Here is a 21,690-nt window from a genome sequence, read left to right as displayed (position 1 = left end):
ATTTATTTGCTTTGTGTGTATGCACACACATTCCTGTAGGTACCATTGTTGTTGTTGTATGCTGTCGAGTCAATTCTGACTCATAGTGACCTTATAGGACAGAGTAGACCTGCACCATATAGGTTCCTAGGCTGTAATCTCCATGGGAGCAGATTGCCAGGTCTTTTCTTCCACGGAACTGTTGATGGGTTTGAACCTCTGACCTTTCAGTTTGCTTAACTGTCAGACCAGCAGGGCTCTTTCCCATAACTGCTAGTATCACCCAGTGTTATTTATCGATTTATTTCTTATTGCTTCACAGTGAAGAACTGAATGTCATCATGTCTGGAATCAAGCGAACCATCAAGGAAACCGACCCTGATTACGAGGATATATCTGTGGCCCTTCCAAATAAGCGGCATAAAGCAATTGAAAATTCAGGTAGAAATGGACTTGCCTTAGGAAATGAATTAATTTTGTTGACATGTGTCCCCAGAAATGTGCTTCCACTGCTGTGTATCATTTGGAGGGCTTCATGAGAGCGATTAGCAAAGTACTTTGTTTAATAGTAGCTGCTGGTGTGGCGTAAAAGGCAGAAGATCTGGCGGGAACACTATGAAGTAGACAGTGGAAATGGCAGTGATAAGACAGGCTACAGGTAACTGTTGTTGTGTGTTAGGTACACAGTCTTAGAAGGCCTCTAGGTTTTATGTAGGTCAGTTTTTGCCAAGTGTGGTATGTGTTCTACACTGGTACAGTCACATGAGATGACGATGGTTATACACGGACTAACATTTTTTATTTTAACAGTTACATATTATTTTAACATGTATGGAAAAATTAAATGATCTCACCAAACTTGAGGTTTCGTGACTACCATTGCTCAGGATACTGCTAAAATTATTTTAAAATATTGTTTGCATTAATTAGATGTTTTGCATGGCTCTCAGATATGGTCTGTATCCTGAACGTGGAACGATAGAAACATGGGACACATTGATCCAGGTCAGTCTCTGCACTGCCTCCGGGTGGGTGATTAGGACTCAGAGGCGTTTCATCGTCCAAGATGTGCAGCTAGTTGAAATCAGATCATCAACTATGTTTCCCAGAATGTCTCAGAAAATTGCTAAATTTGCTTTTTTTCAAAAAAGTTATTACTGAAATTCATTAATGCTTATATTCTTTACAAATAAATGTGTTTTGATATTTTTGTGCAGCTCGAGATGCAGCTGTACAGAAGATCGAGACTATCATCAAGGAACAATTTGCTCTTGAAATGAAGAATAAGGAACATGAAATTGAAGTCATTGACCAGGTATAATGATGCTAAAAGGGGGGAGGAGGAAAGCTATTGAAAAATAGAAGAAAAATCCATTGAGATAGAGTTGTGGTTGGTTTTTGCCCTCTGCTATTCTTTCAAAAATAGGTTTCTTCATTAGGTGGAAGTGTCATTGTTTTTATCTTTCTTTGATTATTAGAGAAGTTGAGCTTTCTGTGTGTGTGTTCATTCATATGCATTTATTTCATGACTTGTTTGTACGTCTCTTTTGTCGCTGTCATTTTTTAAAGTGATGAGTTACCGTTTGTTTTTAGCGACTGATCGAGGCAAGAAGGATGATGGATAAACTTCGTGCCTGCATTGTGGCCAACTACTATGCTTCTGCAGGTCTTCTGAAAGTTTCTGAGGCAAGTATTCCTCATCCTCGGTCTCTTTTTCCTGCCACCCGTATTTGTTGTCTGAAGGGGAGATTGGTGTCAACATGGAATCCCTGCCTTTGAAACATTTCTTATATTGATCTTGAGAATTCAAGAAGCTTAGCTACCTTCCTGGCAATATACATAGACTTACCATCATGTTCACCTGCAGTCTTTTAATTGTCTCTCTCCACATTACCAATAATCCTAAGTTAACATTTTTTTTTTCTTTTTACTTAATTCCTCTAGTAATTGTTAAACATTGTGCTAAGCTTTGCAGATACAATGATGAGTGAGACCCTGTTGTAACAGGCCCTGGTTCCCATTCATTTGATCATAGTTGACTTTTCCTCTGGCCTTTTACTGCTAAGGAGTGACAGTTCTTAGTTTCAGTAGATTCACTCTATTCAGTAAGCCCTGATTTTTTTCCTGTGTTGTATCCCGATGAGGGTTTATTCAGGGACATTTGTTGATGTACTGAATTTTAGTTTCAGCTTACTGAAACTAAGAGACACAGATATCCTATTGTTTTATGATTAGCTATTTGATTATTTTAGTTTACAGTAACGGAATGCATCTATAGCCCTGAAAAACCTTCATCATTGAAACCCAAAGCTTTGTTGCTTTGACTCTGAAACGCTAGTCTGTGGGTCCTTTTTTTCTCACAAAAACATGTATTTTAGTAGCATAACTTTTGAAAGGTGGGATTCCTGGGAACATAGCTACAGTATATCACATCGTCACAGAACACAAGGTTACTGTGAGTCAGAGCGGGCTCCACAGCAACTAACAGCTGGGTATTGAATCCCAGTCATAAAACATAGAAAGGGCTTTAGGATTTAGGGGATGGGGGCAAACTCCACATATCAGTGTTCCTGGTAACCATTCTAAAACGTCCTGTGCTACATGATACTCCTAGGCATGGGCCGTTGTATATGTAGACAGATACTTTTTTAAGATTATAGGGTTGTTTATTTAGAACAACCGACGTGTTTGTGTAAAGCTATGTGAGACATAACTTTTAAAAGTCAGATCTTCTTTTCCATATGTTAGAGTATTTATTTTTATTTTTTATTGGCCCCTACATCTCTATCTTTAGTAGTAGAACCATTACATAATTATTTACGACTCTCTAGGTTTTGTTTTGTTAGCTCAGTTGGTTAAGTTGTTGAGGAGTTTGGACTTGTTTTTATGGATGTGTGGAGATTTTGAAGGACTTGAGGCATGATCGTGAAATAAATAAGGGTTTTGGAAAAATGGGACATTTGCCTACTTTGGGTGGATTTGATTTAAACTTTGCTTTTATTTCTGCAGGGGTCAAAGACATGTGATGCAATGGTTTTTAATCATCCTGCCATCAAGAAGTTTTTCGAATCACCATCTAGATCATCATCTCCTGCCAATCAGAGATCAGAAACACCATCAGCAAATCATTCAGAAAGTGATTCTTTATCTCAGCACAATGACTTCTTATCTGATAAAGACAATAACAGTAACGTGGACATAGAGGAAAGATTGTCAAACAACATGGAGCAGAGACCAAGCCGGAATACTGGAAGGGTATAGATGGATGGGCGGGAGGGACCAAAAGGAGAGGGGAACCCCTATTTATTAAGTGTGCACATATTATCTCATTTAACTGTAATAGGAATCCTGGTATATAAGCTAGTTATTTCCCTTTTAGACATGAGGAAACTGAGCCTTAATGAGGTTAAAGTTATATGTGCCCAAAAGTTACCAGAACTGGTAATTAAACCTTCATTTTTATGATGTTAGCACTTAGGGCTGCACTGCCCTGCACAGCTCCTTGATGCCGTCTGTGTGGATAGGAACCTCCAGAATTGGTGGTGCTATGACCTGCTTAGAACCCAAACACTTTCCACTGTACATGTTGTCCCTTCAGGAAAATAGCTCTCCAGCAGCTTCCTCTGCAGAACTTTTTATTCTTAGATGCCTTAGTAGCTGAAGGAAAATTGACAGATAAATAGAATTGAAAACCATGTGTTGCTGTTGATCCTGGCAGTTTGTTGTTTGAGTTTCCATGTCCAGCTACCCTGAATGTCTTGGTATAATATTTGGCTATAGAGTCCCCATAGAGTTCTTATTGGATTAGACCAGTGGTTTTTTCCGACCAGGTATGTGAGAGAGAAAATTGACAGTTGTTTTACAAACACTCACACATCAAGGATACGCTTTTCTTTACTTTTAAATTTTTTATTTGTTTTTATGATTATAAGTTTATATGTTTTCAATTTCCAGTTGAATATTGAAAAATGTAGAAAAGTAGCAAAAAAATAGAAAAGTCACTCATAATGCCACTATTCAAATATCAGAACTCCTGGTGTTTGGATTTACTTGTATCTTTCCAGTATGATATCTGGGAAAACAGTTGTTTTTTTGTTTTGTTTTGTTTTGTTTTTTAATTAAAAAAAAAATTAAAGTCATACTGGTCATGGGATTTAGAAATTTCACATCTTTATGGAACACAAACTATTGTTTATGTAACAAACATTTAGTGCTTACTGTGTGCCAGGCACTTTACTAAGCACTGTACAGTAATAGCTCCTTTAATCATATGAGGTAGGTACCGTTATCACCCTGATTTTCTAGATGCGAAATTGACACAGAGAGGTTAAGTGAGTGCCTGACATTTACACATGTAGTAGATGAAAAAGCCAAGATTTGACCCTGGCAGTCTCTCTCTAGAGGCAGACTTTTAATCACTACGCTTATATTACTTCTTATAGAAAAAAATTTAACGGTTCAGAAAGTTGAAAAGAAAGTAAATTCCATTGACCCCATTCCCATTCCCCAAAGGTAGCCATTTTAGTATTTTCTTATGTATCCTTCCACATCCTGTGTGGACATACAAAGCAGATGTAGGTGACTGCTAACACACACGGAATTATATAAACTTCTTATATGAATTACTACAACATTTGTAGTAAAATTATTCTTTCATGCTTTGAGAGGCATTACAAAATGTTCCCCTCCCCCCAAAAAAAAGAATCTGAATTATTCCATTTGTACTTTTTATGATTTTGTGGTTTCTGGCCTGTTTAAAATTGTCCAGTTTAAATTGAAAATGAAAGCTCACTGTGATTTCTTTCAGGACACTTCCAATACCACTGGCTCCCATAAAACAGACCAGCGGAATGCTGACTTTACAGGGGATGAATCGTCACGACTTTTTGTGAAGAAAACAATAGTGGTGGGCAATGTGTCCAAGTGAGTATGCAGCTGGATTGTCTCATTTTCAGCTAAGACTTTGGCATAACCACTCTTAAACATCATAGTATTACAATACTGGAAGAGACCTTAGGGATTCTTTTTGCCAAGCTTGTTGTTATTTCAAAAGTAAACCAAGGCCCAGAGAGTTTCCTAGGGTAATCTTGGTTAATAGTAAGCAGGCAGAGTCTGTGTTTGAATCCAGTCTGCTTTTCATTTGGGTGGTATTTCCCTTCCTGCCTCTGTGCACAGTGACATCTCATCTGCCTCACACCACAGATGATAACGTTCACCCTGAAGTGTTAATCCCTAGAGAAGAAGCTGCAAGGTAACCTTATGTTTTGCATGCTAAACAGAACTTAAAAATACTCTTTATAGTTTAATGTGTAGTTTGTAAAAGGTGCTAATTATTAGGCATTGGAAAGCCAGTAGGAATGATAAATTCTCAGACACTGCCCTCAAATCTGACTTTCAGAACCTCATTTTTTTCACCATGTCTCTGGTCTTGCATCTATTTGTCATGGCAAAGTGGGAATTCAGTTAACTCAGATAAAGAGTATCTTCAAAAAGCAAATATCATACTCAGTGGTAAAACACTGAACCATGTATTTCGGATCAGGAGCAAGACAAGAAATACCTGGTGTCACTAGTCCTATTCAACATTGCAGTTGGAGTTACTGGGAGATACTAATGTAGCCAGATAAGAAAAATAAAAACAAAGAAGAAACAATGTCATTAACAGATGATATGATTGTATATGTAGAAAATCAAAACATTTTTGATAAAGTATTAGAATTAGGAAGAAAGGCTAGCCAGGTTGTTAACTATAATATCGATACGCGGAAGTCAGTCATGTTTTTGTAATGGCAGCCACAAAGTTAGAAAACATGATTTTAAGAAAGATCTATTTACTGTGGTAATAAAAATGTGAATTACTTGATAAGTCAAACAAAACATGTGCAATCCCTGCATAACGGAGACTATAAAAACTTACTGAACATTTAAAAAACTAAATAATTGGAGCAGTGTACCATGTTCATAGATAGTAAGTCTCAATATTGTAAAGATGCCACTTCTCCGCAAATGGATCTATTGATACTTCAGTTAAAATACCAACAGAGTTTGTGAAACTTGACAAGCTGGTTCTTAAATATATATGGAAGAGCAAAGTACCAAGATTGGACAGGCACACTCTTGGAGACCTACTACATTTATAAGGACACCACTGGCAGAGATGAGCATAGAGAAGGCAGTGACCATATTCTCCACCAGACTATAAGAAGGTAGAGTTTCCAAGGAGCCTCCTATGAAATAAAGGCAGGGCTAGCAACAGGGAGGGCTAAACTAAAAAAAAAACAAACCCATTGCCATCAAGTTGATTCCAACTCATAGCAACCCTATGGGGCAGAGTAGAACTGCCCCATAGGGTTTCCGAGGCTGTAATCTTTACAGAAACAGACTGCCATATCTTTCTTTTGCAGAGCAGCTGGTGAGTTTGAACCAGCAACCTAAAGAAGCTAGCTTTACCATTGTCAGGACTTAAGGGAATGGCTTGTTTTGACTTTCAAACAGGAGGAAGGCAGCTGCCACCCTCTTAGCAGTAATGAGTACGTACCAGAAGAGCCCAAAATTCTAGCACCCTGAAACCTGAATGAAATCAACCTAAAGGGTAGAGGTTCTCTAATCCAGGAATAAAATATGCCAGTTCATTTCTACCTCATGTACCCACTTGGCAGAAAAAGCAAGTTTGACTTTTTTTTTTTTTTTAATTGCAGGCTGATTTTTATTTAAAAACAAAACTTAAAGGGAATGCCCCTTAGACCCCCTCCCCCCTAAATGTTTTAGAAAGAAAAGAAAAAAAAAAATGAAAGGATTAACTGCAAAGACTCTGGTGTTTTTGGTTAGGCAATATGACTGTTAAATATTGCTAGAGCTTTAATCTTGGTGTAAGTGGATATTAATTGTGTTGTAAGGTTTTTGAAGGAAAAATGAATTTAGATTCCTTTCTTCTTTTCTTTTGCTTTAGGTATATACCTCCAGATAAAAGAGAAGAAAATGACCAGTCAACCCATAAGTGGATGGTATATGTCCGAGGGTCTCGTAGAGAACCCAGCATTAATCATTTTGTCAAGAAAGTTTGGTTCTTCCTTCATCCCAGCTATAAACCAAATGACCTCGTGGAGGTTAGGTAAGTATACTTGAGTTATTTAGCCTAAGAAGTGCAGATTTATTGAAGTAGATTTAACTGGAAAGTCCTGTATTATTAATTTACTCAGCCTTGGCTCTTGGCCACAACATGATTTTAGCCTGTTATTACCTGTTGTAGATTACTGCCTCACCGAACAGGCAACTATCAGAATATAACAATTAAATGTAGAAATGCACCGTTATAGAAGTATTTAATGTTGTCATTTCCCGTGATCCATGTCATCCTCCCAAAAGTAACATCTAATGCTGGTTTTTTATACATTCACTAACCCACATTGTTGTTACTGTTGTTATTACTTCACAAAGGTGTGATGACAATATGCATATTATTTTGAAATTTACTTGTTGCATTTAGCCGCATATTCTGGACATTTTTATTTGATGTTCTATATCGTATATCCGTACATTGTGTGAATGTTCTGTGGAGGTAGTTACGGTTTATTATTAACAAAATCTCCTGTGTCCAAGTTGTCTTCAGTATATTCCCTTCACTCCTTCCTTTTAAACAAATTATTGCTGTTTCTGTAGCCCTTCCAAGTGGTGACTTTTTTTCTCCCACATACCATGTACAGTGGGGGCCTGGAGGTGGGGTGGTTGTCTTCTTTGCTTGTAATCGTGGCTGTCCCACCACCTTTTCCCTCCTCCCTAAAAAAACCTCAGTTCCTTTGCAGCACCTTACACGATCAGCTGTCCCTCTTTGCAGTCATTTACTAATTTCCAGCCACTCCCTGTTTCAAAAAAGATTTTAGCACTCAGTTTTCTGTGTTTCTCTCTACCATTATTCTTAAGGATTCCAGCATGCATATAGACAATTCCTCCAAAACCTTGGTCTGTGGGCTATGATTTCTGCACTTTGATGACTAGATTATTGTAGTGGTAGACCATAGAATCTGAGCTGAGTAAGGAGAGAAGTGAGTCAGATTAGAGCAGTGATGGAGAATGAAAACTGATGTGGTCACAAACAGAAGCCCCAGTGGGGTCCAAGAATAATTGGCATAGCAACTGAACTGGAAAGATAGAGGCTGGTGGTCAGTCAGAAAAGAGGATCCTTGGAAATGAGACTTATATAGGTAGTATTGATACTAAGGAGCCCTGGTGACGCAGTGGGTAAGAGCTCAGCTGCTAACCAAGAGGTCATTGGTTCAAATCTACCAGCCGCTCCTTGGAAACCCTGTTGGGCTGTTCTACTCTGTCCTATAAGGTTGTTATGAGTCAGAATTGATTCGACAGCAGTGGGTTTGGTTTTTTGTTTTACTGATAATAACCATGGGAGTGGCTGAAGTGAAGTTGAAAACCTATTTGAATTTATTTCTGTGGATGGTGTGAGTTGGGTTAGCATGTTTATCGTTCTCATGTGAATGACGTTATTATTGTCCCTGTATCTATTATGAGCTGATCCACCCTTCTTAAATTTATTCTACACTAAGTTCCCACATGAACATGAACCTGGTTCTGGACTCTGACAGTTTTTTCTACCAGCATTATTAATTGTTTTGCTTTATACCTGATAATCTGGTAGGGTATGTCCCTCCTCATCCTTATTCTTCTCAGCTTTTTCCTGGCCATTCTTGGACATACGTTGTTCCAGATGACGTTAAAGTTAAAAGTGTCTGGTTATAGGTTGGAATTGCACTGAATTAATGATGAATTTTCACATTTTTCATGATACTTAATCTTACCATCCAAGAGTATTATGTTTCATCTTTTATTCTGAATTTATTTTATGCTCAGCAAAGTTTTTTAGTTTCCTTATCGTATTCTTACCTAAATTAACATAGACCTTGTTTATCTCATTAAGATTATTTCTAAGTATATGATGGTTTTATTATTTTTTTAAATATGATTTTCCATTATTTGTTTTAAACTGAATATTGATTTTATATATAGGGAAACTATGTGTCTACACATTTGCCTGAACCCTTTATTGGTTTCAATTATTTACTGTCCAGATGTATCTATCTAGAACAATCTCAGAGAGTCAAAGCAAGTACGCTAGTTTTCCAATGCAAATGAGATTTTTTTTTTCTTTTTCTACTGCTTATAAAACTTCCTTCATTTTTTTTTGAGCCTTGCCAAGTTGACACATACAATTAACCGTCACAGTCTCTCTCAATCTGGGATAGTTCCTAAGCTTTTCAGCCTAGGGGAGAAGTTCTGGGCCTTTGAGAAGAAAGGAGATGGGAATGATTGTCTGACTAAGGACAAAAGTGTGATTGCCTGACTGCACGAAGGACGCGCTTAGGTTTGCAACCGTTTTTAAGTGAGACCAGTCAATGAAGTTGTTTTTCTCCAGCTGTAATCAGCTTCATGAATACAAGTGAGGAATAGTTAGAAAATTACTTTTATTTAACCAGGTCTGTGGTTTTGCCAAATGAGTATATTGAAATGAGTGAGGCCGGAGGGTTAGAGGTATACTCAATGGAGTGATTATAGTGACTGACCCTTTGGGCTGGGTGAGGTGAGGGTGGATTGAGGGTACTGGCAGAGGTTGAAAGGTAATTGGAGTTGGAGTCCTTAAGGGAATAAACTAGAAGGGTAGGAGCTGATGGTCAGATTGGGGTACATGAAATTTAGATAATGGGATTACAGTTGTTGGCGATGGCAGCATCTAGGATGTGACTGTGGGGTTGAGTTGACTAACGTAAAGAACAGCAAAGGATCATGGAGGAGAGGAACCCTAGGAATGGATAAGCCAGGTTATTGAGAGATCATCTGTGTGTATATGAATTGCCAACAATTAGGTAGTAGAATTGGAGAGGGTGACATTGAGCCAGACTGATATCGTCAAGAAATGAATGGGAAGACCTAAGGATCAGTAGATGGCAGTATTAATGGATGTGTGTGAGGAAACCCTGGTGGCATAGTGGTTAAGAGCTACGGCTGCTAACCAAAATGTCAGCAGTTCTGAATCCACCAGGAGCTTCTTGGAAACCCTGTGGGGCAGTTTTGCTCTGTCCTGTAAAGTCAGTATCAGTTGGAATCTACTCTCCGGCAACGGGTTTGGTTTTTGGTTTTTTGGTCGTAAAGGTTAATCTGTTAACAGATACGAAGGGTTTCAAACAGTGTTTGGGTCAGAGTAAGCAGTGTTAGACTGCAGTTCCTGCTGTTAACGGTCGTCATCTCGTGGGTAACGGTTAAAGGAACAGAAGGTAAGGTTTTCACCCTGAAAAGAAATGAATGTTTTAGCTCTTTTGAAAATCTGTCATGTGGAGGAGGAATTTATTCTTAGGGATTCCAGACATTTCTAGAACTAACTAACATGCCAGAGGTAGAGAAGATTTGTTTATAATCGCTACTCAGAAATGTAAGGGAGAGTCAGCCTCCTTAAGTAGTGAGTTCTGGGTTGCTAGGAGTGGTCCTGAAAGAGTGGCCCTCTAAATGAATTAGTTGGACAGAAAACCATACTCATTGGCGCCGAGTTGATTACGACTCACAGCGACCCTGTAGTTGGTCAAGGAGTTATTTAAATATAAATGTACATTCTGCATTTCTAGTAAAGCCCTCCTCTCTTTTTTAAGCCCTATATTTTTGTTGGTTTTCCTTCTTGATCATTGGTATGTATCACCTTCTGTGAGGAATCTAGAAAGAATAGAATTCTGTTTAGGGAAAGCAGTCCTTTTTTGTGTGAAATGTGTGTGTCTTCGGAAGCATAAAATTTGTCAGTTATGTCTTGTCTGTTGGTAGGTCTTGGATGCCCTTTTTGCTTTCGGAGACACGGTTGTAGGGGGATTTCCTGTTGAAGGCATTGGTTCGCTGGTTCCCAGCTTTGTGCCACTTTACTGTCTTTCCTGGCTGAGGTTCTTCCTCTTAAGGACGCCAACTAGTCACTGAAGTTTGGCTCATGTGTGTAAATTGAGGATCATACCTAGTTTTACTGTATCCATTGTGAGAGAATTTTAGCATATAAAGAGTGTAATTTAGGCATATTGCAAAATGAGTTTAGACTCTCCAGTTAGAGTTTATGTGATCAAACTTCCCATCAGTAAAATTTCTTTATTCTTCAGCCCACCATACCTTTAGGGCCCCCTGTACATGTATCTGGCCCTGAATCCCTGTTCAGACTGTTACCTCAAGTCGCCTTCCCATTGACCCCCAAGCCTTTTTAAAATTTTTTTAAGGTATTTGTATGAAAGTCTGTGAATCTTTAGGTGCTAGTACAGTTTCTAGGCACAGGTGAGAAAATGTGACATAGGATTAGGAAGCAAGGTCACTTTGCGCTTCCGCAAGCAGATCTCTGTAAGTTGTTTTGTTTAAATTTTATTGTAATATTAAAATTATTGTGGTAAAATAACAAAGTTTGACATTTTAGTTGTTTTTAAGCATACAATTCAGTGACATTAATTACTTCTACCAAGTTGTGCTACCATCTTTACTATCCATTTCTGAAAGTTTTACATCACCCTGAGCAGAAACTCCAGTACTCCTTCAGCAGTAACTCCTAGCCTCTCCTTCCCCAGCCCCGGTAACCACTGATCTGCGTTCTGTCTCTCTGCATTTGCTTAATCTAGATGTTCCATGCAGGTAGGATCACACAGTAGTCTTCCTTTTGTGTCTGACTTATTTCACTCAGCATGTTTTCAAGGTTCCTCCATGCCATAGCATGTATGAGAATTTCATTTCTCTTGATGACTGAATAACTTTCTGCTGTCAGTACATACCACATTTTGTGCATCCGTTCATCTGTTGATGGACACTTGGGTTGTTTCCACCCTTTGTTTTGGCTGTTGCGAATAATGCTGCCGTGAACACTGGTGCACACACATCTGTGTGAGTCCCTGCTTTAAATGGAACATGCCGGAGAGTGGAATTGCTGCTTCATACAGCGATTCTATGTGTAATTTTCTGAAGAACCCCTAAACATTCCCGTGGCAGCTGCACCGTTTTACATTTCCACCGGCAGTGGACGAGGGTTCCAGTTTCTCCAAATCCTCACCAACACTTGTTAGTTTCTGTTTTTCTGATAATGGCCATCGTAGTGGGTGTGAAGTGACATCTCACCATGGCCAAACATCTTTTGTTTCTGTCTGAATCTCCACCAACCCCTTGGCTGCTTGTCCTACCAACTCAGCTGAGTTAGGCTGAAGGTTGGCTGTCTTCTGTCTAGGGCACTCCAGTTTTCTCTGCTATCTTATGACTTAGGTGCTGCTTTCTCTATTTTCCAGGCCACTCTCATGCACAGGGGTTTTTCCTATCTTGGGCTCTCCTGGTGACCCCTGGCTCTGTGCTTGATAATTACCATCTGTTTTTAGGCTTCTCTCAGACTGGGTTCTCAGGCACTTCCTGGCTGAATTCATGTCTCTCCTTAGTTTTCCAAAAGCACATCCAGCTAAAAGTTTTTTTCTCCCTGCAGTCTTGGCGTCTTCTTTCATTATAATAATTCCAAGCTGGTGATTCATAATAAACATTTCCATTTTAAAGGCATTCTTGCTCTTCCCCCATTAACTTACACCATAATGTTTTTGAGTACTTAAAGAACTCACAATTATATTTTTTAATTTTTTATGGAAATTTTCAAGCATACACAGAAGTAGAGTATCCACCACCCAGCTTTAACAGTTATTAACGGTTTACTAGTCTTGTTTCATCTATTTCTCCTCCTCCCCACCCTTCACCAATTATATTTGACTAAAAATTCTCTGGTCCAGCCTGCATTCACACGCATTCCCATCTGTCCACTAAAATCGTAGTCACTGTCTAGGGAAGATCTAATTGTGAACATAGTTTCTGCTTTAGTCATCTAGTGCTGCTGTGACAGAAATGCCACAACTGGATGGGCTTTAACAAGCGGAAATTTATTCTCTCACAGTCTAGGAGGCTGGAAGTCTGAATTCAGGGTGCCAGCTCCAGGTGAAGGCTTTCTGTCTCCGCTCTGAGGGAAGGTCCTTGTCATCAACCTTCCCCTGATCTAGGAGGTTTGCAGCACAGGGACCCCAGGTTCAAAGGACATGCTCTGCTCCTGGTCCTTCATTCTTGGTGGCATGAGGTCCCCCGTCTTTCTGCTTGCTTCTCTCTTTTATATCTCAAAAGAGATTGTCTGAAGATACAACCTAATCTTGTAGATTGATTCCTGCCTCATTAACATCATAGAGGCGGGATTTACAACACATAGGAAAATCACATCAGATGACAAAATGGTGGACAACCACACAATACTGGGAATCATAGCCTATCCAAGTTGATACACATTTTGGGGGGACCTAGTTCAAGCCATAACATTTTCTTCTAAGTCCTCTTACTAGACAGTTTCAAATAACTTGTCACTTTCAGATTGGCATTTTCATGATTTATTTTGTTTTTTTCCAGAGTGGAGGAGCAAATATTAGAGCGTAGGGTAGAGAACATGTAACTCAGAGCCTGTGTCTGTGGAGTTTCAGTCAAGGGCTCTGGCTCTAGTGGTGTGGCGTCCATCACATCACTTAACCATTTCTAAAGGTTTGGGTCCCCTCATCTGGAAACAATGACATCAGATGATGTGGTCTGAGTCTCCTCTGATGATTTGGTACTTGAAAGTTTAGTATAGGTTTGAGCTTATTTTTTTCTTTATAATCAGTTCTCTTTTATAATAAACTTTATAGAACGTTTAGCATATTGGTTTAGTGTCAAATGAGGAAGCCTAAATGAGTCTCAGAAGGAAGTGAGTTTCTAATCTCTCCATCCTGAGGAAACTGTTTCTCTCCGAGATGAAGGAGTGGACGTGGATGAATGTGCTAATGTCTGCTTTTCCCTAGAGAACCTCCTTTTCATCTGACCAGAAGAGGCTGGGGTGAGTTTCCTGTCAGAGTCCAAGTGCACTTTAAGGACAGCCAGAACAAGAGGATAGATATCATACACAACCTGAAGGTACCGTAACAGAGCATTGCACGCTCCCCAGATGCTAAGTGCCCTTTGTCACTTGGTACTTATGCCTTCTGAGAAAAGTGGTCAGTCACAGCAGAAGCAAGATAAACTGTTTGTAGTGCAGTATGCTTACTGCTGAGGGCAGTGGTGGTTCCATGGTAGAAAATCCCCCCTGTGCGTGGGATTTTCAGCCAGTGCACCTCAGGCACAGCTGCCGCTTGTCTGTCAGTGGAGGCTTATGATAATGTGATGTTGAACAGGTTTCAGCAGAGTTTCAGACCAGGAAGAAAGGCCTGGTAGATCTAATTACAAAAATCACCCAGTGAAAACCTGTGGATTTAAAAAAATAAAAACTATGGATCAGAATAGGCACCATGAGTCTGGGGCTGACTCGACAGCAGCTAAGAACAACAACTTGCTTATTGCCACGACACTCCTTTGCCCTCTTGGTGGGGATGGGGACCTGCTTTACAGCACAATGTGCATTCTGTACAGAGGTGAGCTGGTCTGCTGATAGAAGACTTGGATCTCTGATTAGCCCTCACCATTATTGTTTTGCTTGGGGCCATGTTACTAAAACATTTCTTTTTTTCAATCTATTTACTCTTGTATAAAATGAGGCAAATACTAAGTCTTACCTGTTTGCCCCATAAGGTTATAGTAAAATACAAGTAAGCGTGTTTTGAAAAATAGAAAGTACTATATAACGTTGTAATACTTTTGTATTGTAAGAAATGGTTCCTGGTATATCCACAGGGTTCATTATGTAGCCATCATAAATTATATTTTATGAAGTGTTTGCTGTATGTGGGAAAATACTATCATTATAGTAAGTGAACAGCACGGGTTATAAAACTATGTGAATTTTTAAAGGTAGAAAAAAAAATACAGAGGAAATAAATCAAAATGTTAGAGCAATTAAGACAATGAAAAAATGGGCAATTTTCCCCCTTTTTATATTTTTCTAATATTTTCCAGTTTTATATAATCAACATTTAACATTTATAGAATATATTTTATAATTTATAACTTTTACAAGCACATTATTTTTCCCTTAGGCACTCTGTATGGTAGTTTTGTGTGCATTTTTCTCTACGTTTGATATAATCCTAATATTTTACTTCTCCCAACGCACCTGACTTTGCTTAGGGTTTACCAGATTGCTCCCATTAATTTTGTCCCAGAATTGAACAAAAAAGATGAGTCTATCTGTATAATCCCTTTTTTTCCTTTGTTCCACAAATGCACCCCTTTCAACTTCAAGGCATGCTGAATATGCCCTCTGTTGGTGATAGGATTTTGTTAACTTCATGTATAAGTTATTTTCTGGAGATTACTATAAGACTAGATTGCCTTAGGACCTCAGAGAAGAACTGAAACCAAATAAAGAACACACAGCCACCTTGTTCGGAAGGGCAGGATGCTGGCCCACTTACTAGAGGAAGATCTAGAATAGTTTCGCTTTCTGTTTACCCTACTTTAAGCATTGTACATACCTTTATGTTGCACTGGACCCAACCCTGGAAACCCTGGTGGCATAGTGGTTAAGTGCTACAGCTGCTAACCAAGAGGTCGGCAGTTTAGATCTGCCAGGTGCTCCTTGGAAACTCTATGAGGCAGTTCTACTCTGTCCTGTAGGGTTGCTGTGAGTCGGAATCGACTCGACGGCAGTGGGTTTGGTTTTGGTTTTGGTTTGGACCCAACCCTAGTCCCTAAAATAAAGAACATTGTTTACATGATTTTCCATACATCCTGTGGCATATATGATTTAGGAGCCTTGGTTGCTGAGTGGTTAAGTGCTTGGCTGCTAACCAAAAGGTTCGTAGTTCGAATCTACTAGCTGCTCCTTGGAAACTCTGCAGAGCAGTTCTACTCTGTCCTGTAGGGTCACTGTGTGTTGGAATTGACTGGATGGCAGTGGGTTTGTTTTTGTTTTTCATATCACTTAGAGTTCGTGGCGGGAGATTGAAACACAGTATTTTAAAATGACAGTATTTAAAGTATTTCTTACCAGTTTTACTACTTATTGGCCTCGAGGCCCTGAACATCCGTGTTGTGACCATTATTCTTCATTTGTACTGGAATATCATTTTCTCTGTCATTTCTGTGTTAACTCTCAGAACCATCTTTGAGTCTTCTTTCTGTGTTCTAAATACTCATTCAGTTGTAGACCAATATTCTTTTTTCATAATCTCTTTTACATTCTACCCATCCCACCATCGTGAGGCTACCATTCTACTCTTCCTGATCGTGTTCCCTAACTCTCATGTTTTCTCTCCCCTCAGTCCTTTCTACACACCACCATCAGATTAGTCTTCCTAAAACAGCAGAGCCATCAAGCCATTCCTCTCTCAAAAACTTTGATTGACTTCCTTTCAAGTTCAAACTCCCCATCCTACTTTTTGGGGGTCCTCACATTTTAACTCAACATACTTGTCCCAAATTGTCTCACACTAATCGCCTGCGGGAACATCCTTCTCCAGCCAGATCAGTATGTTTGTGTCCCAGAAATGCCATGGGCCTTCTTCCCTTGTGTTTGTTCACACTCTTCCTCTCCTCAGATGCCTATTTGAATTCTTCCCATTCTTCAAGTTCCTGTTCTCTCTGACACTTTTCTGGCTATTTAACTATTTAAGCCCTCAATGATCTCTCTGCGTTGTGAAATTCTGTTGACCATTTGGTCTTGTATAGGTGATTTCTTAAAGGAGCACAGCACTTATGGATGGTGTTCGTTATTTTTTGAGTCCATCTGTTATTTAGCTACAGGGAGACCTCAGGGATTAGTTTCAGTTCAGGGTTTGAAGAGTATCTCAGGGCAGTAGTTTGGGGAGTCCTCCAGTCTCACCCAGTCCACTTGTTTTTGTTTTTTTAATTTGAGGTTCTGTTCCATATTTTTCTCCTATTCTATCAGGGTCCATGTATTGTAGCCCTGATTAGAACAGTTGGTAGTGGTAGCTGGGCACTATCTAGTTCTTCTGGTCTCAGGGTAGACGAGGCTGTGGTTCGCGTAGACTCTTTGTCCTGTAGACTAGTTTCTTCTTTGAGTCTTTGGTTTCCTTCTCTTTTGTTCCAGCTGAGTGTAGACCAATAGTTGTATGCCTTTGTCTTTTTAACAGTCATACTATTGGCTAATGTTTAAGCATTACAACTCCAGGAACTACTATTAATCCACGCTTTATTGTTTTTTATCTTATGAACACTAAATCTCATGACTCACTGTGTCGTGCTGTTTGTGTTGGCTTCCAAGGAACTCAGAAAGACTTGAAATCTACATGGCTGCCTTTTTTTTCCCTTTATCCTTAACTTTCCTTTATGCCCAACTTTATTATTATTTCTTTGAATCTCTCCGTATAGTATTTATATTGATACGTTGTCACAAATCCTTTTTTTAAAATGGTAAGCTATAAATAAGAACTTAGCCTGTTTATATGTAATTATAAACTCTTTTGTTTATATTATTAAAATATTCACTCAGTTTATGCTCATTTCTCTCCTCTAAAATATCCATGATGTTAATATATTTAAAGTAATTAGCATTGCCTATCTTGCAGAAATTTTCATTCATTTTTTTCAAAAGTGCTTATTAAATATACCATAAGTATATGATTGTGTCATCACACTGTATATGTAATTTTATAGTCTTTTTAATATTTTTACATAGTCTTTGTAAACATCATCTAAGTGGCTGCATAATATTTCACAAATTGATGGTCTGTGGTTTACGTAACCATTCCTCTATCGGTATATTGCTTTTGGCTTATGGTTATTATAGATAATGCTGTAGTATTTTTTTTGTGTATAAAACTTCCTTCATTTTTAGATTGTCCTTATCATAGATTTTGACCCAATGGCATTTAACAACAACATAGTTTATATGAAAGTTACACTAATTCAACCCAACCCACTGCCATTGAGTCGATTCTGACTCCTAGTGACCCTGTAAGACAGAGTAGAACTGCCTTATAGGGTTTCCAAGGCTGTAGACCACCACATCTTTCTCCTGCAAAGTGGCTGGTGAATTCAAACTGCTGACCTTTAGGTTAGCAACCAAGCATTTTAACCAGTGTGCCACCAGGACACCTTTTAAAATTATAATAACTATTGAATGGGAAATTAATTTGGTCTTGTAAACCTTTACCTAAAGCACAATTTAAAAAAAAAAAAAAAGTGTCTTGTTAACAGAAGCACTTGTCATAGACTCTCTAGAGCTGTACTGTCCAGTATGGTAGCTGCTTAGCACACATGGCTGTTGAGCACTTGCAGTGTGGCTAGATCAAATTGAGATGTGTGCTGTAAGGGTCACATACACTTTGAAGACTTAGTACAAAAAATGGTTCTGTGTTCGACTACTAGCCGAAAGGTTGGTGGTTCAAACCCACCCAGAGGTGCCTTTAAAGACAGGCCTGGCTAAAATATATGATAGAAACATATACGTGTGTGTATATATATATATATATATGAACTCACTGCCATCCAGTCGATTCCGACTCATAGCGACCCTATAAGACAGAGTAGAATTGCCCCATAGAGTTTCCAAGGAGCGCCTGGCAGATTTGAACTGCTGACCTCTTGGTTAGCAGCCATAGCTCTTAACCATTACACCACCGGGGTTTCCATGTATGTGTGTGTGTGTATATATATGTATAAAATAACTGCTTGTGAATCTGAGATTCTTACTACTTTTATTCAGCTTTTTCCCTCAGGAAAAAGAAGTTAAGAGGGTTTTTAATGAAGTGATACCTTGATAGTTTACACAACAGTGAAAGTAGATCTATGAATCCTTGTGGTGAAAGGAGTCTTAGATATATGTCCTAAGATTTACAAGTAAGCTCAATGGAATGTAATGGTCTTTTCGTATCTTTCTACAGCTGGATAGAACTTACACTGGCTTGCAGACTCTTGGAGCAGAGACGGTAGGTTTCTTCCCACAGTATTATTTGGGAAGAAGTAGAATGAAAATTTATCTTCATTTTTAATTAGAAAAAATAAATGAGCACTAGATTTTTTTGTGTGTGTGTGATGTAATACCAGCAGTGGCCATTATAACCACTCAGCAGTCAGCTAGTTAGGTATTACTCTGTCTAGGGAAACAGGTTTTTTTTTTACAGGAAATGTGCTGAGTTATATCAGAAAATATTTATTGAGCGCCTACTGTATGCTAGAGTGCTGATCCAGGTGCTGGTGATTCAGAAATTAACAGGACAGGCACCAGTCCTCACGGAGTGATAGTCTTGGTACTGTTGAGGGTGGGGGGGTGGTGGGTAGACAGGAAACACAAAAGCAAATAAAATAATTTTGAGTACAAATAATTGCTATGGATTGGGCTTCCTGTGATGTTGATGGTGGACTCACGAGCCCGGATTGTTGCCCAATTGTGTAGGTAGTGGATGTTGAGCTCCATCGGCATTCTCTTGGAGAAGACTACATTTATCCTCAGTCCTCTGAATCAGATGTCTCTGATGCCCCTCCATCTTTGCCTTTAACCATTCCAGCCCCAGTGAAAGCTTCCTCACCCATAAAGCAGTCACACGAGCCAGTACCTGACCCCTCTGTGGAGAAAGGTAACGTAGCATTTTCTCTTGTGTGTCATCATCCTGGGGCATTCCTTTCTCATCTGCGTAATATGATTCTGAACTGCTGCTTTCAGAGGCTTAGAGTGTGTGGAGAATAGTTTTTCCAGAAATAGGCATGCTGCTTCCATTGTAGTAGTCCCCCCGGTATCCGCAGTTTCAGTTACTCGCAGTCAATCGTGATCTGAAGTAAACAGCTCATAAGTTTTAAATTGTGCACCGTTCTGAGTAGCAGGATGAAATTTGGCACCGCCCTGCCCAGGACGTGAATCATCCTTTTGTCTGGTGTATCCACACTGTGCACACTACCTACCTGCCCATTAGCTAGTAGCCGTCTCAGTTACTGGATCCACTGTTGCCGTGTCAAAGTACTTGTGTTCAAGTAACCCTCATTTTACTTAATGGCCCCAAAGCGCAAGAGTAGTGGTGCTGGCAATTCAGATGTGCCAAAGAGAATCTGTAAAGTGCTTCCTTTAAGTAAAGGCATGTATGTGTAGGAAGAAACATAGTGTATATAGGGTTTGGTGCTGTCTCCGGTTTCAGGCATCCGCAGGGGCGGGTCTTGGAACGTATCCCCGTGGAATATGGGGGACTACTGTACTCAGTCCTAGTATGAAGACAGCTACGTCCCTACTCTCCTCAGAAAAATGTTTTTCATAAAGTTCTGTAAATATTTTATATAATGTAGAAGTCACTAAAAAGTATTAGATTTTTATTCTTTGGTGATTATAATGTCTTCTTCTAGTGGGAGACTTTTTGGCTCGGCCCCTGATTAGGTGAACAGGAAATATTAAAATTAAGCATCTCATCTTTTTAAAAATACAATATAAGAGTGATCATAACAAAAATACCTTTGACCCTGGCATTTTTCCATTTAGTAAGTATATAATTTTATATATAGATAATATATATAAAAAGAAATAAAATGGATTCTAAATAGTGTTAGTTTTATCTCTAGGCCCATATTGTAATGTAATGTTAATATAGTCATTATTTTGTGAAGTCTCGACTTTATTCCTCTTTAGATCTCAGTTGCATCCTTTTTATGGGCATTTGATAGATGAACATCATTAGATGAAGCAAATGCTTTCTTTTGAGTTTTTCCCCTTTCTCCAATTTAAAGAGTTTTCAATTCGTAAGTAAAAAATGGGAGAACATAATGAATTGGTGTGCTTTTTGTGTTATGTATGGTTTATAGTTGATGTGTTTTCTAATTTTAATTAAAATTTTAATGTAATTCTGGGCATGCCGTTTACTTTTCACCCCCAAAATTTAGAAAGGTATAAGAAATACTGTTGATTATATTTGTTTTACTGCTGATAAGTGGTTTAAATGGCTGCTGAAATGACGAGGGATTTGTGTTGTTTCGTTCTTTTTTCGTGATGGTAAGGTTTAATATTTCAGAGTGACCTATGACACATCGTTTGCCTGTTCCATTTTAATCAGGATTCCCAGTTAACACTGAAGCTGAGAGACACACTACATTTTATTCTTTGCCATCTTCATTGGAACGAACACCCACCAAAATAACAGCATCCCAGAAAGTTACCTTTTGTTCTCATGGCAATTCAGCTTTCCAGCCAATAGCATCAAGCTGCAAGATTGTGACACAAAGTCAGGTTCCTAATCCTGAGTCACCTGGCAAGTCCTTCCAGCCCATCACCATGAGCTGCAAGATTGTGTCAGGTATGCAGAAGAGGTGTTGAAGATGATGCTGGGGGAGTTGACTGGATGTAAATATTGCAGGAATAACAAAACAGAGCACTTTGGCTTTTTTTTCCCCCAAGTTCTTCTAAGCAAGGTTTTTGTTAAACAAGAGAGCTAATCACTGTTCATAGCACTTAATTGGGGGCAGAGTCATTCATATGGAACCAATTGTTGAATGTGGGAAGAAATTAAATCCAAAATGTTCAAACTTTTGTGCCCTCCCTCTCCAGTTTTACCTGTGAACAGCACAGGTGAAACCTTTGCTAGGGTAGGAAGTGGAAACTAAAGTAGGAATTGAATTTTTGGGGTTATCATATATGGAAACCGGAGTGGTCAGTCATAGAAAAAATTTAGAGGCCATTTGGTTCGGAGTTAAGCGTCAAGGGTTGGAATTGGTTTGGAGTTCAGTTATCTTTTAATCTCTTTCTGGCCACGCTAGAACATCATTTATTCCTTGGTAGTTGTG

General features: G+C 38.9%; 1 protein-coding gene across 6 annotated transcripts in view; it reads left to right on the top strand.

The window, feature by feature from the left end:
- The window catches only part of YEATS2 (YEATS domain containing 2), an 84,389-nt gene that overhangs the window by 18,075 nt on the left and 44,624 nt on the right, over nucleotides 1-21,690 (top strand). For 5 of the 6 annotated variants that reach the window (XM_064279409.1, XM_064279429.1, XM_064279406.1 and 2 more), the window contains 10 exons: nucleotides 302-420; nucleotides 1,197-1,294; nucleotides 1,573-1,665; nucleotides 2,989-3,234; nucleotides 4,787-4,902; nucleotides 6,929-7,090; nucleotides 13,839-13,950; nucleotides 18,816-18,864; nucleotides 19,332-19,508; nucleotides 20,964-21,203. In XM_064279409.1, the coding sequence (XP_064135479.1) occupies nucleotides 321-420; nucleotides 1,197-1,294; nucleotides 1,573-1,665; nucleotides 2,989-3,234; nucleotides 4,787-4,902; nucleotides 6,929-7,090; nucleotides 13,839-13,950; nucleotides 18,816-18,864; nucleotides 19,332-19,508; nucleotides 20,964-21,203 (1,393 nt within the window). In that variant the 5' untranslated portion in view covers nucleotides 302-320. Of the gene's footprint in view, nucleotides 1-301; nucleotides 421-929; nucleotides 985-1,196; nucleotides 1,295-1,572; nucleotides 1,666-2,988; nucleotides 3,235-4,786; nucleotides 4,903-6,928; nucleotides 7,091-13,838; nucleotides 13,951-18,815; nucleotides 18,865-19,331; nucleotides 19,509-20,963; nucleotides 21,204-21,690 lie in introns of those variants that run through there. The other variant, XM_064279426.1, reaches the window with a different exon arrangement.

The sequence above is a fragment of the Loxodonta africana genome, chromosome 1, assembly GCF_030014295.1.
Source record: "Loxodonta africana isolate mLoxAfr1 chromosome 1, mLoxAfr1.hap2, whole genome shotgun sequence".
NCBI lineage: Eukaryota > Metazoa > Chordata > Mammalia > Proboscidea > Elephantidae > Loxodonta > Loxodonta africana.
The sequence above is the reverse complement of the archived record's forward strand: the minus strand, read 5'-3'. Positions and strand labels throughout refer to the sequence as shown.